General features: G+C 38.9%; 4 protein-coding genes and 2 long non-coding RNA genes across 6 annotated transcripts; 1 reads left to right on the forward strand and 5 right to left on the reverse strand.

The window, feature by feature from the left end:
* Positions 1–3,560: 3,560 nt before the first annotated feature.
* Positions 3,561–6,017, reverse strand: LOC124350996 (collagen alpha-1(XI) chain-like). Its single transcript, XM_046801741.1, has 11 exons — positions 5,901–6,017; positions 5,329–5,812; positions 5,094–5,243; positions 4,898–5,005; positions 4,713–4,838; positions 4,546–4,626; positions 4,389–4,460; positions 4,236–4,325; positions 4,099–4,158; positions 3,926–4,024; positions 3,561–3,850 (listed from the first exon to the last, which is right to left on the reverse strand). Exons 1-11 carry the CDS (start codon positions 5,910–5,912, stop codon positions 3,768–3,770), a joined length of 1,365 nt encoding a protein of 454 aa, XP_046657697.1. The 5' UTR covers positions 5,913–6,017; the 3' UTR covers positions 3,561–3,767.
* Positions 6,018–6,665: 648 nt separating this feature from the next.
* Positions 6,666–9,008, reverse strand: LOC124351013 (collagen alpha-1(III) chain-like). Its single transcript, XM_046801763.1, has 12 exons — positions 8,927–9,008; positions 8,549–8,852; positions 8,298–8,477; positions 8,106–8,210; positions 7,934–8,032; positions 7,734–7,859; positions 7,575–7,664; positions 7,446–7,517; positions 7,275–7,364; positions 7,038–7,196; positions 6,821–6,967; positions 6,666–6,752 (listed from the first exon to the last, which is right to left on the reverse strand). The coding sequence occupies exons 1-12, from the start codon at positions 8,936–8,938 to the stop codon at positions 6,688–6,690; spliced, it is 1,449 nt and encodes a 482-aa protein (XP_046657719.1). The 5' UTR covers positions 8,939–9,008; the 3' UTR covers positions 6,666–6,687.
* A 6,845-nt stretch (positions 9,009–15,853) lies between these two features.
* LOC124351038 lies at positions 15,854–16,496 on the reverse strand. Its single transcript, XR_006921337.1, has 2 exons — positions 16,156–16,496; positions 15,854–16,067 (listed from the first exon to the last, which is right to left on the reverse strand). It is a non-coding gene; the product is annotated as an uncharacterized LOC124351038 (long non-coding RNA).
* Positions 16,497–20,134: 3,638 nt separating this feature from the next.
* Positions 20,135–20,977, reverse strand: LOC124348390 (nucleoside diphosphate kinase-like). Its single transcript, XM_046798593.1, has 4 exons — positions 20,762–20,977; positions 20,569–20,670; positions 20,398–20,510; positions 20,135–20,337 (listed from the first exon to the last, which is right to left on the reverse strand). The coding sequence occupies exons 1-4, from the start codon at positions 20,888–20,890 to the stop codon at positions 20,217–20,219; spliced, it is 465 nt and encodes a 154-aa protein (XP_046654549.1). The 5' UTR covers positions 20,891–20,977; the 3' UTR covers positions 20,135–20,216.
* A 135-nt stretch (positions 20,978–21,112) lies between these two features.
* On the forward strand, positions 21,113–24,713 carry LOC124348387 (E3 ubiquitin-protein ligase TRIM37-like). Its single transcript, XM_046798587.1, has 14 exons — positions 21,113–21,292; positions 21,439–21,722; positions 21,790–21,898; positions 21,969–22,070; positions 22,144–22,320; positions 22,385–22,648; positions 22,712–22,797; positions 22,861–23,058; positions 23,132–23,246; positions 23,308–23,625; positions 23,776–23,923; positions 23,994–24,090; positions 24,201–24,475; positions 24,536–24,713. Exons 1-14 carry the CDS (start codon positions 21,287–21,289, stop codon positions 24,553–24,555), a joined length of 2,199 nt encoding a protein of 732 aa, XP_046654543.1. The 5' UTR covers positions 21,113–21,286; the 3' UTR covers positions 24,556–24,713.
* Positions 24,102–25,469, reverse strand: LOC124348391. The gene is made up of 4 exons (XR_006919965.1): positions 25,246–25,469; positions 25,003–25,169; positions 24,759–24,917; positions 24,102–24,466 (listed from the first exon to the last, which is right to left on the reverse strand). It is a non-coding gene; the product is annotated as an uncharacterized LOC124348391 (long non-coding RNA).
* Between the last annotated feature and the right edge of the window lie 31 nt (positions 25,470–25,500).

The raw sequence follows: 25,500 nt of genomic DNA on the forward strand, positions 1-25,500 counted from the left end.
CGCATGTCTTTTTCTATTCAAGAATTGGCTATACATATGTGGGTAATATAGGCCCTACCTAATATAATATACGTAGTATTGTATAACTCCCGCGGCGATATATAGTCGAAAGAATGACAGCTCGCGGCAGACGGAGTCAGAGTGAATAATTCTATTTGATCCATCATCACTATTGCCGCAATTGATATCACGCTGGTCTAAAAGCTATATAGGAGCTTTGTATAGCTAATAATAGAGCTCAAGAAGTTCTCACAGAAAATTGATTGGGTTGAGTTGTTAAGTCGATTTCGTCCTACCACAGGGGGGTAGTCAATTCAGACTGTTCAATTTTCAGCCACAGTTTGGTTCTTATTCTTATAAGTAAAAATATCTGATTGAAATCGTCCACTGACGAACACAATTTCAAAATCGTTTCGTGGTTCGGGTCGAACACTGACTCACGCTAGGCGACCCTTCCCTATTCCGAAAGGAAATGAATACGTAAAAAAAAAGTTTAACATTCCCAGAAAGTAGAAAAAAAACAAAATAAATGTTTCCGTTATTTATTTATTTCTTTTTTGCAAGCAAATCTGATCAAATAATGTATACTACGATTATCCACAATGACTTGCTATCCGTTTTGGATTTTATTTTCACATCTCCATCTTAGTCAGAGCGATCAATTACCTACACATAAATATTGATACTCCCGGGCAATCAACCGCAGGTGTCCGCTTATATAGAAGAGTCTCTTTATACAGAATGTTGATTTTTAATAAAATTCAAAGACAGCAAGCGAAAAAACTTGAACTTCGTCCAATAGTGCTGACAATCTTCTATTCCTCACAGAAAAATAAATAGAAAAAATAAAACCAGGTTGGTCAAGGGGTCGGGCAATTCAAGGCATTTTGAAAAAAATAAAATAAATTAAAAATAAAAAAAGATATCAACAAAGGAGTTCCCCTTTTTGCCCTTTGAGCTGGAGAACTTGCCAGAAAAATATGCAATGCTCCACTGATGCTGCCCATAGCCCATTGGGTTTGGTCGAAAGACAAATGCTGTAAGAACCGTCAGGTCATCATCTGCTGTATCACGTTCTGTACATGGTACAGTGCAAATATCATTGAACATTCAGTTTATTATGAAGTCCGGTGGCCTCATACATGACGGCATGAATGTCCGCAAGACATATTCAGGACCTTGTTATTTTTTGAAACACGATTTGTCTGGTTGGATGACGAATCGTCACAGCTAGCATTCCCCCGCAACATTCTTTATTAACCACGTCACATTCCTGAAAATTCCTCAGATCTTTATTGCATTTGGTATTATACTTCAGACATCACTTTTGAGTCCGAGTTTTTTTTTTCTTTTAAAAATCAATTTCGCTCGCATTTAGATTTGACTTCCGTGCTGTGTCTATATATGTTGACCAGCACTTGGCTCACGATGACTTGGACAGATTGAGTGGCTTTCGAAGGTTCAAAGTGCCTCCTGGAAAGCTAATACGAATATGTGCTACCGTAACCAGATAATATAACCCCAAAAGTGTTATCAAATATAGTTTGCACGTTCAAACTTCCCGCTCACGCACACACTCCGAGTCCCTATATAGACTGGTGGTTAGTATATAAGAGCTAATATAACTGCTATAATAGGAAAGCGGAGAAGATAAGCCGGAATGCGGAATAAGACCGACCGAAGAATAATAATGCATTATTTGGAAAAGAAATATATAAAAGAAACGATATAATAAACTTGAAAAGGATTAATATTATGCACGACGTTATAAAGTGATTCTATTTAGTGACGGAATAATGACGGATTAGTCTGGGAAATTTAGAAGAATATAATATAACTCGTATTTATACACAAATATCATTACAGCAGATTGTAAATGCGCATATGTTTTCGCTAGACGTGATGAGATGAACTGATGCGTGATTAGCATATCATTTTGGAATTGTGCTGGTATATTATCAAATTCATTCGAAAAGCGATAAGTGATTCCAAAAATTTAGAAGAGCACTTTAAATTCCTTGTGTTCCTTTATTATCAATGTTTCGGAAAACATATATATAGGCTCATTTAAGAATTTTTCCGTTTATTCCTGGATAACTGTAATAAAACATCACGGGGAAATTATATGCAAAAATCTCATAACAATAATTCTCCGTTGTTATTGTGAACGCAAATTCCATATTAGATTTGTCTCCTCGACTAGACTAAAGCAAAATTCATGTAATCATTCATCATATTCTTCTGTTTCGCATACCCAACGGTATATTCGCAATTCGCATTGCATTTTTATAGAAGCCAAAAGTCTTCCATCAGAAGAATCGCCTGTGCCTGTGTTATACGCCGTGGATCTTCATTTTTTTCCCACGTTCAAAACCACCGTCAGTTACATTCGTGCAGGTGTTGGCGGACTCTTGTGATGACGTATGAAAATCGTTCACAGCCAACTCGGAATCGCGCTGATTAGCATCTCGTTTTGGACTGGATTTATTTGTCCGTTAATTATATTCTGTATCCAGTGTAAGGCAGGTCAGCTATGTAACATTTAATATCAAAACGGGTATACACATCAGCATTTAGCGAGGTTTCATCGCTGTCCGTTTATGGTCCAAGGCAAAAGGGCAACATCCGAGCGTGAACTCTCCGGGAAAAAAAAAAGAAAACGCCGAGTGTGCGCCGGTTTGGATTTCTCTGTTTTTATTTTTCGGTTTTTTCATGCTACATATACGTGAGAAAGCAGTCTGTCTGTCTAGCAAGGTCGCATAAATTAACATAAAGGATTATATCTCTCTCTCCCTCTCTCTGCGGGCCCGACCGCTGCTGAATAACGATCAAACACGCATCGCTAGACGAGTCCGCAAAACATATCACTCACAGTTTCACTATATAATATCGGGAAGGCCGATCTTTTCGGATCTTTTTTCATTCGCCCAACTGATTGGGCCATCAAACCGATTCCGTTTCATTTCCATGCAAGTCCGGAGCAGAGAGCTAGTCCAACGGTCAAAGTAATGCCAGCCGCACCCATCGCCATGAGAGAGAAACACACAAGTTGGATGGTGTCATGACATCGGTTTGACGTTCGGATACTTAATTTCTTGAGGTGTACAAAGAAGCGACCGCGCCTGAGATGTGACCCCGCGCCGTATTTAATATAGCCCGCGTGTGTAGATTTTTTTTCTTTTTTGGGGGGCGCTGTTGTTGGTCCCCGATGAAGCAATGCCTTGCGCAAACGTCGCCAATGCGTACGTGGTCGTTAAAATGTGCGCACTCTTTCACGGTCAAAAGTTGAACGTCAGTTTGGTTGGATTTTGGCCAGTGTATATATATTCCATTTGTATTTCCTTTCAATTATTATCAGCACATTCACATCTTTCAAATAAGTGATGGTACGAGTATTAATAGACAAGTCTTAAAAAATCATGTTATGTGTTTGGAAGGTTGAATTGCTATCTATAAGATTATGGTCCTTGGGCTATTCTTTTGAAATGCCACTTACTTATTTTATTGGAGGTGATAAGACATTTCAAAATTGGCGGGTGAAATCAAAGCGCGAAAGAACATGAATTTCAATTTGTATTACATGGTTGGAATAGATCATAGAACATATATAATGAAAACATCAAATTGACACTGCCCCCCGTAAAATTATCATCTCCCAACATCGCCCGTAACCGAATAAAACAAATCGACATTTTCTTTAAATGCGCGAAATTATTAACTGAAATAAGTTGTTGAATTTTTTATTTGAATAAAAATCTTCCGACAATTTATCTTCCCGTTGCTCCAGGTACTCCCGGTACTCCGGCTGCCCCAGCAGCTCCCGGCGTTCCGGGAACTCCAGGCGTTCCAGCTGAATTTGGGTAAATATATATTTTTTTATAATCAAAATCTTTTTTAAGTAATATAATGTCGAATTGATTTTTACCTGGTCCACCGGCGCCAGAAGATCCAGCCGCTCCAGCTGCGCCCGGCGCTCCCGCAACTCCTCCTGGCCCAGCCGCACCGCCTGTTCCATCTTGCCCGTCTAATATATTATGAAAGAAAAATAAATGTGTAAATTAAATAACACTTGACAAGGACATCGATAACAATTTATACCTTGCCCAGCTTGGCCGAATGTTCCTGGAGTTCCGTCTTGACCGTCCTTACCCGGAGGACCTATAACAATAATATTCATGTCAATAAAAACGAATTAAACTATAAGAGCATCCCAATAAATCAATAAATATTATTACCTGCGGGTCCAGGAAGTCCAGGCGTACCGTCCTGCCCATCTTTGCCATCGACTCCATCCTTTCCGTTTTGTCCAGGCGTACCGGCAGGACCTTCATTAATTTATAAAAATATATATATTTCAAATTAAAATTCGAATTAAATTCAAATTTTACCGGGTGGGCCGGATGGGCCAATCACTCCATCTCTTCCATCCTGTCCGTTTTGTCCGGGAGTCCCTGGAGGGCCTAATATATTAAAGCAGTGCTTTGATTAAGTCTTATTTGTTAAATGCAGCAAGAAAATGAAATTTTTTTTTAAATGTCTCAGCACCTGCCGACCCAGCAGTGCCAGGAGTCCCGTCCTTTCCATTGACTCCATTCGTTCCATCTTTTCCTCCCTCTCCTGCATCGCCTTATTATTTGAAAAAAAATTAAAAAAAAAAAAAAAAAAATAGTTACAAGGTATATTAGTCACATATACGTATTTAGTAAGCCTACCTTTGGGACCTTGAATGCCTTGTGGCCCAACAGCTCCTTGAATTCCCTGGACGCCTTGGGCACCCGGCGTTCCGGTAGCTCCCTGTGTTCCCTGGGCACCATTAACGCCATTGACTCCCGGTGGCCCTAAACATTTCCAAAGATAACAGAACTATAATTTCAACGAACTACATTTTTAAACATACCAATCGGCCCTTGCGGTCCCGTTTGACCGATTGGACCCTGCGCTCCGTCCGTGCCGTCTTTCCCGTCGACGCCGTTGATTCCGTTAATGCCATTCAGTCCGTCTTTGCCTAAAGCGAAAAAAAAACCCAAAAGTTATATCTTGGGAATAATAAAACAATCAACAGGGACGATAAATATTTGAAATATAAGACAAACCTTGCGGCCCGATGGGGCCGGGCGGACCCGGAGGACCGATTAGATCATACATCCAAGCCGCTGGCACTTTGTCCTTCTTTCCAGGCTTAGGATACCCGTAATAGATTTGTCCAGGTTTTTCACGATGCTGTCCTCTTCGCGATTGGACGTCTATAAATAATAGCGAAAAAAAAAATCTCATTGAAATCACCAATCAAAATTGAATAGCAAAATAAGTTCGTTGTTTATATTATACTCAAGTCTTCGGTTGCGTCATTTTTACGACCGCCGATTTCCTTGGTCGGAATAGCCACCAGACCCATTCTCGCCAGAGACAACAAGTTGCTCTGTAGATGGTCAGGTAAATCGAACCTGTTGTACGCATCCCTTAACCTGTCTGGACGTTCGTAATGTCTGCCTTGGTAATAAGGAGGAAGTTCTTCTGGGTCAAACTCCCAAGAGTCTTGGGCTGGGGATGGCCAATAAGATGAACGCCACTGCTGGTGAAATGCTGGCCTGCTGAACGACGGGTTAAGTAATTCGTCCATTCTGTCGGATTCAAGGAGCTCTTGAAAGTCTCTTTGCGTGGCGGGTTTTAGGATGACGGCAACCGGCTTGTACCAGCTCAATTCGTCGTCGCTAGTCGCATTGATGGCGGACTCTTCCGGATTAACATTTTGTATCAGATCCGTCGGGTAAGAAAGAGACGTAGCGGCCCACAAAGCGAGAACAACCGGCACCTAAAATTGTGATTAAAATTTTCATTTTAATTCAAGAATAACACATTTTAATAACAAATAATAAGATGAACGAAGAAAATTTGTTGACCAATGTGTTCATGGTTAACTGGTAGATCTGATCGGAACACACTTTAAAACTGAAAAGAAAACCCAACCGAGTGGATGGTCGGTCGACTGCCCGAATGCTGAATTTGAATTGCTTTTTTCTTATCTCAGCAGGGAGAAGCCGCAAGAGAATAGGGCGGGACTCTGTTTTGTCTGTAGGCGGGACATTTCGAAAAACATCCGAACCATCTTCCACCGTTGCGTCGCCCAACATTCGCGGGCTATAAAGCTATTTATAATTTTGTTGTAAAAAGAACAGACGACCAATGAATCTCCTTTTTTTTAAGTTTTGATAGACAAGAATTTATTTGTCAGTTAAAAATGACAATTTTTGGCACAAAAATAAATTTCCGAGAAATTATACATGTCGACTTTACAGGTTAATAAAGTTTGAAATGTTTCTGATTCATGACTGAGCAAAAATTTGACGTGTAAGGTTTGTCAGGATGACTATGCGTTATATTGATTTATTGTAGAATATCAAATAAAGTCGTAGAATGACACGAGTTATTTGTACCAATATCCTTTTATATCCTCGAAATTTGATTATTGTTAACGCTAACCTTGCTTATAAGAATCCACAAAGTTTTATTCATCGAATGTTTCATGTTTATACGCAGGTGTATATATGTCACTGTTATCGTGCTGTTCATTTGTTTCAACAGAGTTTTTTATTCAGATAAATATAAGTTGAGTAATATTTCCAATCATCGTCTCTGCTTTGCAATACAAAAATCAACAATGAAACAAGGATTAAGACATTTATTTATTCAACGACGTCCTGCGGCTCCGGGGGCTCCCGGTGCCCCTGGAGATCCAGGTGCACCACCTGTACCTGTGAGTTTCGAATACAAAATTTCAGTTGAGTTGAATGTCGCCTAAAACCTTCAAATCATCGCTAACCTGCAGTTCCAGCTGCTCCTGCCGCTCCAGCTGGCCCAGCCGGGCCAGCGGCGCCTGGATCACCCGGTTCTCCTTGCAATCCAGGTATTCCAGGAAAACCTGGAATTCCACTAGTTCCAGCCGTGCCCGGAAGACCAGGAATGCCTCCTAATATGACGCAAAATAAATAAACCCGATTTCCCGTTTCATTCAAAATAATTTCAATGGAATATTATACCTGATCCATCTTGACCTGGAGTGCCACCAGTGCCAGGAGTGCCTCCTGGACCGACAGCGCCTTGAGAACCAGCTTGCCCGTCTTGTCCGTCTTGTCCATACTTCCCAGATTGCCCAGCAGTTCCAGAGGTGCCATCTTTTCCGTCCTTTCCTGGAGTACCTGCACGCCATATAAAAATGATTTATGTTATGACTCGAAATAATAAATTTTTATTGTTTTCAGCTAGTAAATGGTTACCAGGTGGCCCAGGTAATCCTGGTTGGCCATCTTTGCCATTTTGGCCGTCTTCGCCGTCTTTTCCGTCCTTTCCGTCCTGCCCAGCAGGTCCTTTTAAAAATAGAAGAAAACGTTTCCCTCAATTTGTATTGGCCAATATATATGGTCTGTAAAATTAGAGAGCTATTATACCTATAGGTCCTGCAACTCCTGGTTGTCCATCCTGTCCATCTTTTCCGTTCTGTCCAGCGGTTCCAGGCGGACCTTTTTCAAAAATAATTTGAATTTTGTCATTTTGGTTTCTCGAATTTTTAAATTTACCCGCGGGACCAGGCCCTCCATTTGTGCCATCCTTTCCATCAGTTCCGTCAGACCCGTCTCGTCCGTCCTTGCCGTCTTCACCCTTTTCCCCTAGTTGAAATTGTTAATGGTGCAAGCGAAAAAAAGAAATCTGTCATAAAAATCTTAATCACCGATTACCTGGTACTCCTGGTGGTCCTAGCGGCCCATGCAATCCTTGAATTCCTTGTTGTCCCGGTGGACCAATGGGGCCAATACCTCCTGGTTGCCCAGTAAATCCATCACGCCCATCTTTTCCGGGTATACCTTAATTTTTTTTTTGCAATACCATTTTATAGTGTTGAATTCACTCACGAATTTGTTATGTTGACATAACTAACCGGGATCTCCTTTAGTTCCCGGTGGACCAGCCGCACCAGCTGTTCCGTCTTTGCCGTCCTTTCCGTCTCTCCCGTCGACTCCGTCAAGCCCATCAGTACCTTGAAGCGTTAACATCGAACAATATATTCATTTTTATATTTGGTCTTTATTATTCAATCATTTTTGTTATACCTGGCACTCCCGGTGGCCCTGCTAGATTGATCAACCAAGGAATAATAGGGCTTTGTTTCTTATTCTTATCCACAGTTTGGGGCGTTCTCGATTGAGCTATGCCACCTGTAAACGTGTCGAAAAAAAAAATCCACAATGAATAATAAAAGTTATCTATAGGCAATCGTTTATTGTCTGATGCTGTATACCAACCTGACGCAATCGGTCGCCCGTTTATTGAATTGGAAACTGCATTTAAATTTCTGACGGCTTTCTTTGGCAAGTAAACGGCTCCTGTCTTCATTAACGACCACATCATTCGCGACCATTGGTACTCGTGAGAATCGTAGTGGTAAGGTCGACCGGAAAGAGCGGATGAAAACCGTCGATTGCCTTTATATATATACTTTCAGCTGAATAACTCAACTCTATCGACTATTTAGCTGGAAAGTTTCGCATTTTACCGTAATGAGCCGTGTAATAATTCCGCGAATTCGACGACGACCAGCGGGGCGGAGAGCGATGCCATCCAGATGCTGGCCCGTAATGCGGAAGTAAATCAATCTGCTGGTGCTGAATGTTACCGACTGCTCTGCTTTTAGTCGGTAACGGGGCGAGTATCATTGCGATGGGAGCGTACCAACCGAAATTGTCCTCGTCTGTCTTGTTGTTTAACAGCAGTCTCTTCTCTTGTCCGTTTTGGAACGGTCTCGGGTAGGCGGAGGTGACCACAAAGATCGCCAGTAGTCCGGAAGGCGAAACCAGTGCCTGTGTTGATGGAAAACATCGGCAACAAACAATTTTTCAACAATTCTGAAAATGTATATCGATAATTAATTCACCGTGAATTTCATAACTGCGTTTCTACCCGTGCGCCAGCCAGCAGGGAACTGGCACCAAGAGCGGCTAGGACAGGGAATACTCAAACTCTTACTTTCTTCTTTCGTATATACTTCAGGGCATAAAAATGGGTGGGACTAAGAAACACGACTATACGGCTACCAACCGTTGCCTCATGAAATCTTTCGTTGAAATTCAAACACGAATATTTTGGGTAACTTACATGAAGCTGCATCTAGCGGTTGTAAAGGACATTTGTCCTACCTTGGAAGCAAATAAGCAAAGCATACCCACATTTATAATAAATAGTACTTAAATTTGTTTTTACATATTTGCTAGGTGTTAATTATTTACGATTTTAGGGAGGAGAGGGGCTAGTTGGCAGGTGGGGTAAGTTGGCGTTTTGCTAGTTAGATCCCTTACAGACCAAAACAAATAAATCTTTTTTCACCAAATATGAAAGACAACACCCAGATTGCTCATACAAAATTTCAAAAGTATACGACTTCTCCAACAGGAGTTATAACAAAAAGAAAAAAAAAAAACGGCAAAAAGTTTTTTTGGGCCTCTCAGCAATCAGCACTTTTTATTTTTCTCAAAGTATAAAACTCTAAGAGTGTCAAAAAACCCATTAGCAAAAAAGAATTGATGTTTGTCTTATTTTTAAAAGAAACCCGACATTTCTAGATTAAAAAGTTATTTAGTTATCAATTTATTTGTTTGAAAAGCACCCTGTGGGGTTAGTTGTCAGAATTTCTGAGGGGCATGTTGTCATAAAGATTTCTCCCCAGATGCTGAGTTGCAAGTTTTCAAAAAACGACCCAGAAATTTTGGAGCAATGCAGAATCGTCAGCAGCCAACTTACCCCGTAGTTGGGGAAAGTTGGCAGGCTTTTTTTTAATAGTTTTTCTCAATTTCACAATTTCGTGTAAATGAACATTGTTAACAAATACGATCAATTCATAGAGAATTGAAATCTGAATCTGATAAATTCATTCATTTTACCAGTAGTGTACTCAAAAAATTTAAAAAAAATTCAGAAAAATGCACCTGACAACTAGCCCCCCTCTCCCCTACTGAATTCTCTTGTTTATGTTAACGGAACCGTCTAGATATAAAAATTCTGGGTTACGGTAGACTCATTTATAACTTTTTTTTCAAAAATCTTGTAAGAAATAAATGTTTTGTAATAGTGAAACAATCAATAAAGCACCTTCAAATTGATGGAAGTGGTGTTTTTCGGCACCTGAAGGAGTTTCTATCAACCCTTGGTTCCATTTCTATTCCTACATGAATTCTGTTATGAAATCGTTGCTTCACTTGAAGGTGAATCATCAATTAACATATCTTGTAAGGAATAAACGTTTTGTATTAGCGAAACAATAAAAGTTGCAATTTCAAACTCATTGTAGTTGTGTTTCACAGCTCCTGGGAAGAGTTTCTATCTTCCCTATGGTTTGTACACCTACCGAAAATTTGGGAACGCGCGAGAGAACCTTATGGAAAAAGGCGTTTTTCTCGGCGTTCCTAAAAATCCAATTTTGATCGGATTGCGACGAATTTGTTTTTGGCCGTAGCCATTATGAGTAGCATTAAGCTGATTTTTTTTTTAGAATTTTCCTATCAAAGGAAGGGTAGGTTTTTAATCGCGCCCTAAGTTTGAGAACGCTCCGTAGAGCTACATGCAAATTAGGGTACTTTGATTGGGAATAACTACAGAATGGGTTAAGGTAGGAAGACGCGGAAAAATGTTAAATGAAGAGCTTCTCAAGCTGAACAACAGTCTCCATTTTCAGATTTTTCGCGTCATATTTAATGTAGTCAATTGTAAATTGAAAACAGTTTTTATTTTTTGGCCCGTTCCCTTTCCCCCCCCCCCGTATTTCCACCCCGCGCGCCTTTTTCTCGGTTAAACAGAGAAAACGCGCGCTTATGAGGGGACAAGAAATAGTTTTAGAAAAATGGTTCATAGAAAATCTATGGCACGGTATTTGGCTCACACCTATTTGATCGAAAATATCGAAAATATTTTTAAAAATATCAGTATTTTTAAAAATCAGACCATAGAAGAAATCAAAAATCTTTTGAAAATCTTTTCAGATGGGGAGTGAAAGACAAAGTAAAAAGTTAAAAAAAAAAAAAAAATTAAAGTCAAAAGTTAAAAATCAAATCAAAAATCAAATTCACTTTAAAATTCATATTCAGGTTTGGTTTGGTATGGGATGTCTTGTCTCGACATCTGGTGGAAGGCAGGCGAGTGTTGCCTTTCCCGCAGAATGATCGTCTGCCAAAACTGCCGGTTAGCAACTCGCCACTCGCCTGCCTTCCACCAGATGTCGAGACAAGACATCCCATACCAAACCAAACCTGAATATGAATTTTAATGCACCTTCAATAGACATTTCAAGTCTATTGAATCAATAAATTCATAAAGCAATTCATGAAGAAATAGTTTAAGAAAAATGGTGCATAGAAAATCTTCAAGGAACTGGGAAACAACACTTTTATTACTTTGAAGTTGCTATAATGATGATTTTACTTGTTATGACCATTTCTTTATTACAGGATGTGTAAATCGATGTCCAATAGTCATAGGTTGCATTGGCGTTGAAGAAAAACAACAAAACAAAACTGCTCAAAAAATTACCATCAAAATTTTTCAAATCGTGCTGGATACCTTCCCTATTTTTTTTTAAAGGATTTATCGATCTGAATCGGTGTGGAATACCCTATTCTAAAATAAAACCACAACATAACTCTTTATAAATTATAGGTTGCATTGGCGTTGAGGAAAAACAAAAACTGCTCAACATTTTTCAAATCGTGCTGGATATCTTTCCTATCACTTATAAAGGTAATTATCGTTCTGAATCGGTCTAGAATGACTTATTCTAAAAAAAACCACAAGATAACTCGTTATAATTCATAGGTTTCATTGGCGTTGAAGAAAAACCAAAAAAAAAACTGCTCAAAAGTTTACCCTCAAAATTTTTCAAATCTTGCTGGATGCCTTTTTATTCACTTACAGTACCCACCAAGCTATAAGCTGGTACACCCCCCTTTTTTCAGTGCATTTTTATGGCACTACGTGTATTAGAAAAAGTGCAAATACTCACCGAATGGCTTTGGCTAGATTTGTTTCTTTTTTTCCTGAGTAGATTTAATGATGATCTACATTATTTACACACACAATATTGTCGTAGGATTAACCCCCATGGCGCTACTGTATCCTTCACTTTATTAAGTACACCCCGTTTTCCCTCATATTCGCTGTGTTAAATACGGCGTTTTCGAAAATATACAAAATTTACTAAAAATCAAGCTAAAATCTGTTTCTTAGTGCCAAAAGATGCACAATTCTTCATTCTATACGAATATAAGAAGGATTTACAATAAAATCAACTCCGAAATTTTTGAATTTTCTTCCCTAGTTTCTTTTTCTATAGAGTTGGCTAACGTCCGAAGTTGCCAGTTCGTTGGACGTTGACGATTGGTCGGTTCACGTCCAAAATCCAAATTTTGGACGTCAACCGTCCAATCGTCAACGTCCATTCGTCCAAGTCGAACTGGCAACTTCGGACGTTAGCCAACTCTATTCCAACAAGAATTCCCTTGGAATTCATTCGATTAACACATCCTGTAAAAAAGGAATATTTTGGATTAGTGAAACCAAAATAGCAAATTCATGTTCAGCAAAAATGGTGTGACCCAGCTACTGAACTTATTTCTATCTTCCCTAGTTTCTATTTATTTATTTATTTCTTATCTTATTTTTTTCTTATTATTCTTATTTTTTTCTGAACATTCACTTGGGATGAGGGACGTCACCATCCCGTTGTACATACCTGGGATATCGCTTGGATAACGCGTCTTAGTAGGGTTAATTCGATGTCCAATTCACTATATGAATGATTGATTTTAAACTTTTGAAATAGTGTATTTGACATCGAATTAACATATTCTGTAACAAAAAAATTGTTTAAACTTGTAAAACAATTTATATCGTCATTTCAAATTCATTCAAGTTGTGTTTCCACTTCCTGGAAGATTTTCTATCAACTCTTATTTCTATTTCTTTTCCTTCGTGAGTGTCTTAATAGATTCATTGATTTTATTGGCTTTTTATAGTGTATTGGACATGGAATTAACATATCGTGTAACAAGAAATTTGTTTAAACTTGTAAAACACTTTATATCGTCATTTCAAATTCATTGAAGTTGTGTTTTCACTTCCTGGAAGATTTTCTATCAACTCTTATTTCTTTTTCTTTTCCTTCATGAGTGTCTTAATAGATTCATTGATATTTAAGACTTTCAATAGTGTATTGGACATCGAATTAACATATCGTGTAACAAGAAATTCGTTTGAAGTTGTGTTTTCACTTCCTGGAAGATTTTCTATCAACTCTTATTCCTTTTTCTTTTAAGCAATTCATGAAAAAATAGTTTTAGAAAAATGGTTCAAACAAAATCTTCCAGGAACTGCGAAAAAACACTTTTATGAGATTGAAGTTGCTATAATATTTTTTCACTTGTTTAAACCATTTCTTTATTACAGAATGTGTTAATCGATGTCCAATACACCATTTCAAGTGTATTGAATCAATAAATTCATAAAGCAATTCATGAAGAAATAGTTTTAGAAAAATGGAAAATAGAAAATCTTCCAGGAACAGCGAAAAAACACTTTGATGAGATTGAAGTTGCTATAATATTTTTTCACTTGTTTAAACCATTTCTTTATTACAGAATGTGTTAATCGATGTCCAATACACCATTTCAAGTGTATTGAATCAATAAGTTCATAAAGCAATTCATGAAGAAATAGTTTTAGAAAAATGTTTCATAGAAAATCTTCTAGGAACTGCGAAAAAAAACACTTTTATTAGATTGAAATTAATATAATATTTTTTTTCAGTTGTTAAAACCATTTCTTTATTACAGGATGTGTTAATCGATGTCCAATACACCATTTCAAGTGTATTGAATCAATAAACTCTTAAAGCAATTCATGAAGAAATAGTTTTAGAAAAATGGTTCATAGAAAATCTTCGAGGAACTGCGAAAAAACAATTCTATGAGATTGAAGTTGCTATAATATTTATTTCACTTGTTAAAACCATTTCTTTATTACAGGATGTGTTAATTGATGTCCAATACATCATTTCAAGTGTATTGAATCAATAAATTCATAAAGCAATTCATGAAGAAATAGTTTTAGAAATATGGTTCATAGAAAATCTTCCTGGAACTGCAAAAAAACATTTTTATCAGATTGAAGTTGCTATAATATTTATTTCACTTGTTAAAACCATTTCTTTATTACAGGATGTGTTAATCGATGTCCAATACACCATTTCAAGTGTATTAAATCAATAAATACATAAAGCAATTCATGAAGAAATAGTTTTAGAAAAATGGTTCATAGAAAATCTTCCAGGAACTGCGAAAAAACACTTTAATGAGATTGAAGTTGCTATAATATTTATTTCACTTGTTAAAACCATTTTTTTCTTACAGGATATATATATCGATCGATACACCATTTCAAGTCCATTGAATCAATGAATTCATAATACAAATGGTGAAGGAATAGTTTTAGAAAAAAGTGTTCATGGAAACTCTTCCAAGAACTCCGAAACACTACTTCAATGAGTTTGAAGATGCTAAATTGATTGTTTCAAGAATACAAAACATTTCGTTCTTACACGATATGTTAATCGATGTCTAAGACACCATTTCAAGTCCATTTAATCAATGAATTCATAATACAAATGATGAAGGAATAGTTTAAGAAAAGAGGGTTCATGGAATTTCTTCCAGGAACTGAGAAAATCCTACTTCAATGAGTTTGAAGATCCTATATTGATTGTTTCACGAATACAAAACATTTGTTTCTTACAGGATATGTTAATCGATGTCTAATACACCATTTCAAGTCGCTTGAATCAATGATTTCATAAAACAAATGATGAAGGAATAGTTTTAGAAAAAGTGTGTTAATGGAAACTCTTCCAGGAATTGTGAAACACTACTTCAATGAGTTTGAAGATGTTATATTGATGTCCAATACACCATTTCAAGTGTATTGAATCAATAAATTCATAAAGCAATTCATGAAGAAATAGTTTTAGAAAAATGGTTCATAGAAAATCTTCCAGGAACTGCGAAAAAACACTTTTATGAGATTGAAGTTGCTATAATATTTATTTCACTTGTTAAAACCATTTCTTTATTACAGGACGGCCGGAAAATTAGTGTCGTTTCTATACGCCCCTTAAGGAAAAAAGGAAGCAGAGCGCCAGTGGTGTATAGAAACGAAACTAATTTTCCGGCCTACGCCAGCTGATAGAGGTTGTAAACCGTAAATGAAGTCTTCTGCAGTCTCTTATTTCAGAAACTCGGGAAACGAGTAAATCTGGGAAAATTCGAAAATAATTCATATCATCATGAAAAACTGACAGTAAATTTATGAAAGGGTATTGTATACACGGTTTGAAAATAAAATTTCTTCTAGAAAATTAAATATATAAAAAGCAATATGAAAAGCCCATTTGCGCCATAAGACAACACGGGCGGCGTCGGAGTGATCCGATACTTTGTGCGCCACTTTTCTAGGCATAAAAAATAAGGGACCATGTCCGGGACTCACTTGCCACGCTCGAAAAAGGCCAACAAACATCGAACTCCAAACTAGACAGGCTTGTCTTCCAAGCTCCTTCCGGATACAGACACCGAGGACATGGACACAAGCCAACCAGAAGAGACAAGACCAGTAGCCACTGGCACAAGACCGGCCGTCACCAGCAAGAGCACAAGAAGTGAACCTGCACCTGATCCAGCAACCAAAAAACTTAGAAGTGGCACAAGCACCCTACAAACAGCCAAAAAATGATGAACCTTAAACTAATTCAATACAACGCAAGAAGTCTCACAAAGTCTAATTTAATAGAATTCAAAGCACATTTGCACCTTCACAAACCCCACATAGTCACACTATGCGAAACGTTCTGGAGAGATTCATTCAGCGTAAAATTCAAACAATACTATGCAGTAAATAAAAATCGCGTTGGCCAGGTAGGAGGAGGCGTGGCAATATTAATTCACTAATCCCTCCAGTTCAAACAACTTCAGCTGCCAGACCTGCAAACAATCGAATCAATAGGGGTATCAATAACCACAGAAAACAACGGCAGAAATGAAATGTTAGACATCATATCAATCTACATACCAAATGGCCAGGCGTGCGACGAGGATGAATTGACCCAATTGCATAGATTGACCAGCAACAACACCATATTCTGCGGCGACTACAACGCAAGACATGGCCTATGGGACACAAGAAGCACCCATCCCAACCGCAGCGGAAGAATATTAGCCAACCTCCTAGAAAAAGAAAACAATATTATGTTAGCCACTCCACCCAACCTTGGCACAAGACAATGCCCCAGCACACTAAAATTCACCACAATAGACCTCGCAATAATGTCCCCTCACCTAGCCGCCACAGCAGAATTGAAACGAGGACCCTTTATAGGCAGCGACCACCTCCCAATTCACATCCAATTAGTTACCAAAGCAATGCAATCTTCTAATCGACCACCCAGCTGGAACTTCAGCGAAGCCAACTGGGAAAACTGGGACACGAGTATAAGGCAAACCATCGAATTGACGGATTTTCATAGAACAGGAGACCCCTCACGCAAGTATCAAATATTCATTAGTGCCCTCCACTCAGCAAACACAGCAAACAATATTAAAATGAAAAAAACATCCAACCAAATGAAAGCGGAACCACAAAGGGCGTGGTGGACCAAAGAATGCAAAAAGGCAGTAGCCCAATCAAGAAAAGCAAGAAATGCATACGATCCTGCAAGAGGGGGAGTCTCATGTGAATCAAATAAAGCAGTATGGAGAGAAAAAGAAATTCAAAAAAAGAAAACCATCATCAAAGCAAAAGAAGAAGCACTGAATAAACAAATCAACAGCCTAAACCCCAAAAGCTCCCCAACAAAAACCTGGGCCTTCACAAAAGCCTGGACAAGAGGAACAACTCCTCCCGACCTCTTCTCTTCCCCCATAAAAGACCCCAAAACACGCCGACTTTAAAGAAAAAGCCAGAATACTAGCATGCCAATATGACCACAGCGACGGAATCCTCCCCGATAACCCAAGATTCGAGCAGTACATCAGGAAGCAAGAATCAAAAACGGACTCAAACGGCCTAAACACACCAATCACAGAACGAGAGCTAAAGTACGGCATGGGCAACCTGAAAAGCAACGCAATGGGTCAAGACAAAGTGCATAATCTAATGCTTAAAAACCTATCAGAAGACAACAAGAAGTACCTACTAGACCTCCTGAATTGCATGCTCGAATCAGCCTATGTCCCAGAGGACTGGAAGAAAGCAACAATAATCCCGATTAGAAAACCCGAAAAACCAGCAGAAGAACCCGAATCTTATCGACCAATATCACTAACCTCCTGTCTAGGCAAAGTAATGGAGAGAATCATCAATAGAAGAATGGTGTGGCTACTGGAAAGCAAAGGCCTAAGGCTAAAAACACAGTCAGGATTCAGGAAAGGAAGAAGTACCATGGACAACATCATCGGGCTACAGCACTATATCAGAAAAGGATTCAACAAAATAAACCCTATGAACACCTACGCAGTATTCCTAGACATCTCAAAGGCTTTTGACACTACCTGGATACAAGGCCTACTGTACAAACTAAGCGCAAAAGGAATAACTGGAAAAACACTAGCATGGTTAAAAAACTTCCTGACAAACAGAACATTCAATGTCCAGATAGGACAGACCGTCTCAGAGGACCGAGAGCTCAAAATCGGTGTCCCACAAGGATCCCCCCTTAGCCCGCTACTCTTCTCAGTTATGCTTTTGATTTTGGATTTTTTCATAATTTTTTATTCATCCTATCCCTCTTTTAATACCCTGTCTAACATGGTACAGGCGTCTGTCCAATATTACCCCGGCCTGGTAAAAAAACACGAAAAAATTCAAACCTCAATAACTTTTATACTTTTAAAGGTACGTAACTGAAAAAAAAATCATGGGTGTGCGTGTTTTTGTAAAAAAAATTCTCTTTCGCGTAAGGGGATGGGAGATATGGAGGAAAAACGGGAACTGTCCAATATGGGTCCGGTCTCCCCTACTTAATAACTACCAAGGCCGAAAATGGATCCGGGCTAAACCCAAAGAGAAGTAGGCTACACCCCCTTTCAAGGGCAAGATGTGGGGGAAACCGGTGAAAAGCCGGAAAACGGTTTGCGTTTGAAGAATTATTACACCTCTCAAGTGCAACCACGCCGACTTCGGGAGTGTCTTTCGGCGTGATTGCACCATTTGCCAGGCGCCAGACTTAGATATTCATAGGCGTAGGGGAGACTGGAGTAAAACGGGACACCGGGTCAAAAGGGACAGTGGGGGGAAAAATAGTAGATGTTAATAAAACTGTAAAAATTTTTAGTATGTTATGTAAATCTGTATAATCTAATTTGGCATGAAATTTGGTTGGTTTTTGTCAATAACTGCATGAGTTATTGACAAAACAAAAAAAACGGTTTTTTTTTAGAAATTTTTGTCTCCGCCATTTTATGTTTGAAGAAACAAATAAACGCTAATGGCATGTAAATTTAATATGGAAATGAAGCTGATTCATTTCTTGATCGTTTAAAACAGAAATTATAATTTTAGATCGATTAGTTTAGACAGTATGAACTTTAAAAAAAAAGTGTCTAAACCGGGAAATCGGGACAGCTGTTTTTGGCTAATTTGGGACAGTTACGGACCAATCAGCGTACAGCATTTTTAAGAGGCTCGATTTCGTTACCTAGCAACGCAGGATGTCCTACTGCTCCATAAGGGTTTTTGTATTTATAAGAAAAAAGGTTCATTAACACAATAATCAATTTGAAACATTTATAAACTCAAAGAGTATATGCAGTGGAACACTTTTTCAATTTTTTTTAATTTTATTGATGAATTTTAAGGCGAAAACGGAGGACGTCCCTCATCACCCACCCCAGTGTCCTCAATTACCCCCCAAAATAGGCCCCTCCCACAAATCTGAGGAAACTTTAAAGGTATTTTATGGGGAAATGGTTCATTATAAAATTATATAAAAAATATGGGGGGTTCATTACAATATGGAATACATAAAAACAAAATTTTAAAGAAATTCAATAATTAGTTTGGGAGATATAGGGGGGAAACAAAAACCGTCCCGTTTTACTCCAGTCTCCCCTAGACACCGTAGGGGCGGTGGGGGCGACCGCCCTCACCGGGAAATCCTCCAAACATTGTATTTTTTTAATCAAGTTAAAATAATTACGCTTTTTCGTCTTATTAAAACATAAATATTAAAGTAGACGTGTTGGCTATAACAAATTTAAACTGGCAACCCTGGGACACCTATTGTTTACTTATTTACTTCTCTTCTGCTCTTTCAAATTTCTAGAGTTGAATAGCACAATGCACGTGAAAACTACGTTGTGTTTCAGTAAATTTGTGGCTGGCCCCCGCTCCACCCGGGATTTAGAGAACTCTACGCCAATGTGGATATTCGGACTCCCCGTATCATAATTAATCACCATCAGTATTCCAATCGTAGAATACTCGATTGTGCACGACGACCCCGCTGTCTCTCGTAGGCCTACTAATGTGGAAGATAGTAGATAGCTTTTCCGCTTCGGCTGCTCATAGTGCTCAAAATGTCTACCAGAAGGTAGCAAATGCGCAACAACGCAACTGTTGATCGTTGCTTGACTTTAGCAAAATACTCATTACAGAATAAAGATTGAAAATTATTGGTCACTGCTAATCTAAAATATGAATCATAAAAATCTAATGCTTGTAACTGTGTAGGCGTGTACACTGTAACTGCAATGTAAACAAAACAACCAATTTATTAGCACTCTTCTTTTAATATTCACATTTTCAGTTTTTCACGAAGCAGTGGATTTCGGCATAATTTAGTACATATAAAATAAATTGATTATTAAAATGAACAGCTTTGCAGTTGCATAGCATCACTTTCCCTAACTCACTTTTACATTCTCAAAATATTAAATGTATCCCATTTCAAAGAGCAAATACAAACTTTTTTAGATTGCTATGAGGCTAATAAGCCAATGAACAAACAAATCATTAAAGTTATAACAGCATATAATAGATAATTGAGAAGACATTCTATTTCAGATTTATATTTTCTTATCTTTCAAACCATAAAATCTGATATGTTTTAAGGCAACAGAAATTTCTAAATGGATCTAGTCTTCATAAACCCAAACTTTAGCAGCTGGCTGCCATGAAACAAGTTCTTCATCCTTGAACCACAAGGCAATTTCCTTGTTTGCACTCTCAACAGAGTCAGATCCATGCATGATGTTCCTAATCAAAAGTCAAATGTAAAGTATAGTCTTATCAAGTATCACTCAGAACTAGCCTTACCTGCCAACTTGAACACAGAAATCTCCTCTGATGGTACCAGGCTTGGAGTCAGCAGGGTTGGTCTCTCCCAACATTTGACGGCCAGTCTTAACAATGTTCAATCCCTCCCAGACCTGAGACGTACATTGCATGTATTAAAATTGACTGCTAATTGAAGTAACAAAAGTTTACCATTGCAACAACTGGTCCAGATGCCATATACTTCACCAAACCAGCAAAGAAAGGGCGGCCAGACAAGTCAGCATAGTGTTTCTGCAATAGCTCCTCAGTAGGCTATAGTGACATACACACAAAGATAAAACACAATTCAGAACAAATGACACATTTTCTTGACATACAGAACATAACTACTTTACAATCATACCTGCAGAAACTTGAGTGCGACCAATTTGAAACCTTTCTGTTCGAATCTTTTGATGATTTCACCAACGAGTCCTCGTTGAACACCATCAGGCTTGATCATCAAGTAGGTACGTTCTTGATTTCCAGACATATTATTGCAATGGCCTGAGACTTGAAAGAAAGAAAGAACTGACTTATCTTAATGTCACAAGGTGAATGAACGTGACTGCAAAAAGCAGACGTGTAAGTAAACTTTTTACATTCTTCGCCTCCCGCGGTCCCGCCCAGCGGCTGCTCTCCCGCGAATTTCCGACATCTATTGGGCAAGAAATCAACTCCATTATCATTTGACAGAAGGTGTTTACTTCGTGTAACGTGTAACCTTGAATTTCTGCTTCGGGCGGTCACTTGAAGTCGTTTGATTGTTGTAGAATGTCTTTGTAAAATAGTCGATGTAGTCATCCAAGTCGTGACAAGAGCTGTTTATCGAACTCGCTTTTGTCTATTCCAGTTTTGAGCTTATTGATAGGCTTCATTTATTTGGAACATGGAGGTATATTTCCGTTGTGTTATTCAGTTATTTTGTGTTAATTCCATTGAAATCAGCGATTATCGATTAAACACGTACATCTCCCCTGAGACTTTTGTTGCACATCTAAATTAATTGTATAGTACCGATGATCTTATTTACTTTTTCAGGGTATTGCTGATGTGTTTAGGTGCTTTATTTGCATGGACAAATTGAGGGATGCAAGATTATGTCCACATTGCTCAAAACTTTGTTGCTTTGCCTGCATTCGTCGGTGGCTTGTAGAACAGCGCTCACAATGTCCTCACTGCAGACTTCCACTCAGACCTCATGAGCTTGTCAACTGTCGATGGGTTGGAGATGTTACTCAGCAATTAGAGAGCCTCCAGCTACAAAGTGCTCCTTCAGTTACACCATCCAGTTCAGTGTCAAACAGTGCCAGCACCACTGATTTGTAATTTTTTATCTTACATGAAAAATTAGAATCAACATGTTAATAATTAATGAATTAATATTTAAAGGTGTGATATGCACAGTGAAAAACTCTCAGTCTATTGTGTCACTTGCAAGAGCTGTATTTGCCATAAATGTGCACTTTGGGAAGGTACTCATTCAGGCCATATGTTTCAGGTAATTACAATTTTGTAGGATAAAAATTAGATTTGAAATTTCAAAATAATATAATTTCTTCTCTTATCAGCCTTTAGATGGAATGTACGAAACTCACGCAACTAAAATTCGGGACGGAATTGCCCAGCTAAGGAGAAGACTTTTAGAAATAAGCATGATCGTTCAAGATGTGGTAAAACATTAGTTTTCATAACATTGCCAGTATATCAATCTTTTTTTTTTTTTATGTTCCTCATTCATTAAAGGAGCGTAACGTCGAAAGTGTCCGAACAGCGAAAGATGAAAAAGTGAGTGAAATACGTCATGCGGTAGAATTGATAGTATCTCGTCTAGATTCTCAGCTACGAAGCAAACTCTTGTCCTTGGTGGGGCAAAAGAATGTTCTGACTCAAGAAACTGACCATTTGGAAGCATTGTTGCAGGTAGATTTCTTTACACTAATGTCTTTAAAATTTTAAAAAATGTTTTTATCACTTTGCATTTAAGGAAACTGAAGCAACACTGCAGAATGAATCCAAGAGTCAATTGATAGCTAAAAGTGGCGAAATCATGTCTGCAATGGACAGAGCCCAGCGTCGAGCCTTGAGCTCTTTCACTTTACACCACGTCCCAGCAGATTTCCAAAGCGAAATCGTTCCAGCTTACAGCACTAGCATCTTTACAATTGAAGATTTCAGTAGAATGAGGAATAATGCGGATCCTATTTACTCACCACCACTAGTCGTCGATGGCCTCAAGTGGAGACTTAAGGTTGAATCATTTTCCGACTTTCTCTTTGTCAACTTACTACATTTTATAGCTCTTTTGCTCAAGGTTTACCCCGACGGAAATGGAATCGTTCGCGGCAATTACTTGTCTGTTTTTCTCGAACTCACGAGCGGCGTATCGGAGCCAGCCAAGTAATCAAGGGCGTAATTCAACCAGCAACTATTAACGAAACTTAAACCACCCTTTTACAATAGATACGAGTATAGAGTAGAGCTGATTTATCAAGGGCCGAATAATGCGAGTGGTGGTCTCTCCACAAACCGTAATATTGTACGGGAATTTGCCAGCGAATTCGATGCCGGCGAATGTTGGGGCTATAATCGTTTCTTTCGCCTCGACCTCCTTGCTTCCGAAGGCTATCTAAGACCGGAAAGTAATTCTCTCATTCTACGGTGAGTAACTTTTCTTATTCTTTCGGAATAGATCTTTTAATTCATTCCAGTTTGAAATTCAATTGTTCTGCAGATTTCACGTCCGTCCACCAACGTATTATCAGAAATGTCGTGACCTTCAGCGATATCTTTCCAGCATGTTGCAAAAACATGCTCGTTATCTAAACATCATAAAAGATTTCACCGAGGTATTGCGTGTTCCCTTTTTCGTTTTTTCTGTTGACTTGAAAATTTTATTATGGACTACAGGGTAGACAAGACCAAGAGCTTGTGCAAAGCGAAGGGGAAGAAAATGGTGATGTGCGCAATCAAACCAGTTCTGTGACCTCGTCAGTCCCAGATCGTGGAGCCACAGTTTGTCTATCAACGCAAACCTCCACACTGAACACGTCAATAACAGAAAACGACGAAGTTTTATTAACCGACGAAGTTTTTGAGAGTACCTCACCCTCTCAACGCTTGCTCAATTTGACCGATAGCGTCCGTCGATTGGCTGGCGGGTTCCAAAGCACTAGCGTGCAGCCAGATGACGAATGGGTTTCTACTAGCAGCGAAAGCGGGACCCCGGTATTTTATCTTTTTTTCTCTTTTTACCCTTCCCATTTACAGTATACTCGATCCTTTCCTACATGGTCATATAAAGTCACGCCCTTTGCATAAATAACTTGTTTTTATATGAATTGTTCTGTTTGTTTGTTTGTTTTTTGTATATTCTAGAGCCTTGGCAACGACAATGTTGTCGATGAAAACAACCTCAGCGAGGGTGAATTAGAACTCAGCGAAGCTGTAATTAGCGTGAACCAGTACATAATGCAGCCCCGCTTTGCTGGCGCAAACCATTTCGATCGCAATGTCTCGACGTCCAGTAAAGACTTAATTTTCGAGACGGGAATGAAAGGATTTTTAAAAAATAATTTGATCTATAACCCTGCCAGGTATTCGGGATGGAGACTTGACTTACCCTTTGATGGATCAAACGTTCAGAGAATTGAACAACGCCACCATGAACGGGATAGCGTCCAACGTTTCAGTGTACGATTTCCTTTCGCAATAGATTATTCAGTGTATATAGTTATCATGGATAAAGAGATTTATAACAAACAATATACCTCACCAACAATTGTTGGTTTTAACTAAAACAGGCATTCATTTGCCGAGCGTGATTGGGATCAAGAAACCTTGGAAATGTCTTCTATCGTCCCGGAAACGGAACAACCAGTGAGGACGCCAGTTCGAACGACCAGGTTGAGGAGTCCCCAGTCTCACCAGCGGAAGAATCGACGAGCTCGTGACAACACATTTCTGCTACCAAGATTAGGTACCAGTCGTAGGCGCTCAATCTCACCGCCCCGTAGCCGTGCACCGATTCCCAGTCCAGCTCCTGCCCCACAAGCAGCAGCCAATTTCTCTGCCAAAAGTAAACAAGTTCGAACAAAAATTAGCGATTGTGGTTAAAGACTTATTCCTATCGTTTTAGGCAGTGCCGCTGAAGAATAAATAACTTCACTCATCAGTGCAGCAGAAGAAAGAACAAATTAAACCCATCCACACTTCTGATTTTAACCGACTGTGCTTATGCACCTTATTTGTTATCCCTCTTATTAATTATTATTAATTAGATATGCGAATCTGAAAATATACACCTTCAAATTCTATAGCTTAAAATAATATGACGTATAGTTAGTTTTTCTCTTATTTACCTCACAAAGATGGTTTCACGGCACGGAGCCGCTTCCAGTCGACTGCCGACCTTTAAGGTGAAATGCGATTTCGAAACAACAGCAGTCACAGGGTTGACAATCGATCGGTTGTGATGTGTCTCTGCAGCCTTTGAAAAAAATACAGGAAGTGGTCGTGCCCTATACGAGAAGGTTCAAGAGGCTTAACTTTGCAAACTTAATTATATCGGCGGAGAAACGCCCCAAATGAAAAGTAACATAATACCGCATTGCAGCAATTCATCATAGGCGGGCTGCAACAGTTGATTCCTGAGTTGCCGCAGCAGACATTGGTTGAATTGAAACAATTTGAACAAATATCACAGAAGCAGTTTGTCGTTGACTCACTCGTCGAACAACAAATCCTTACAAGCCACTTTTGCAGAACTATTCCTGTATACGCACAAGGGTGAATCCAATCAGCGGCTAATCTCCGCACGCCAAAGCAGGGCAAAGAATCGATACTTACCAACGAGGACGACAACAACATAAGATGTTATGGCTAGCGAAATGACGGCGGCTAAGGGTAGCGCAAGATCGGTCCGGTTTGCGTCGGTAAGATGATTACTACGGGTAGAGGTAGGTGAGTTCATGTCCTCTTCGGGTCCAATCGGCGGAATCCTGATCCACCGACTAGCTTTAACACCATCGGGTTAAATGGTTTTAAAAGCAGGGCTTGGACGAAGCCGTGGCGACACGGGCGATACTGAAAATATATATAGTC

This window comes from Daphnia pulicaria, chromosome 7 (assembly GCF_021234035.1).
Source record: "Daphnia pulicaria isolate SC F1-1A chromosome 7, SC_F0-13Bv2, whole genome shotgun sequence".
NCBI classification, from domain to species: Eukaryota; Metazoa; Arthropoda; class Branchiopoda; order Diplostraca; family Daphniidae; genus Daphnia; species Daphnia pulicaria.

Bases quoted from the DNA above. Each gene is read 5' to 3' on its own strand.
- LOC124350996 (XM_046801741.1), bottom strand. The intron at 4,326-4,388 runs GTAAAATTTGAA...AAATTAATGAAG, and splicing joins TGGCCCATCCGGCCCACCCG to GTCCTGCCGGTACGCCTGGA. The intron at 4,025-4,098 runs GTATAAATTGTT...ATAATATATTAG, and splicing joins ATTCGGCCAAGCTGGGCAAG to ACGGGCAAGATGGAACAGGC.
- LOC124351013 (XM_046801763.1), bottom strand. The intron at 7,365-7,445 runs GTATAATAGCTC...TATTTTTAAAAG, and splicing joins AGGAGTTGCAGGACCTATAG to GACCTGCTGGGCAGGACGGA. The intron at 6,753-6,820 runs GTTAGCGATGAT...CGAAACTCACAG, and splicing joins AGGAGCAGCTGGAACTGCAG to GTACAGGTGGTGCACCTGGA.
- LOC124348390 (XM_046798593.1), bottom strand. From the start codon at position 20,890: ATGTCTGGAAATCAAGAACGTACCTACTTGATGATCAAGCCTGATGGT. The intron at 20,511-20,568 runs GTAAACTTTTGT...TGTACGTCTCAG, and splicing joins CTGGACCAGTTGTTGCAATG to GTCTGGGAGGGATTGAACAT. The intron at 20,338-20,397 runs GTAAGGCTAGTT...ACTTTTGATTAG, and splicing joins TTCTGTGTTCAAGTTGGCAG to GAACATCATGCATGGATCTG.
- LOC124348387 (XM_046798587.1), top strand. The intron at 22,071-22,143 runs GTAAAACATTAG...CATTCATTAAAG, and splicing joins GCATGATCGTTCAAGATGTG to GAGCGTAACGTCGAAAGTGT. The intron at 24,091-24,200 runs GTACGATTTCCT...TAACTAAAACAG, and splicing joins ATAGCGTCCAACGTTTCAGT to GCATTCATTTGCCGAGCGTG.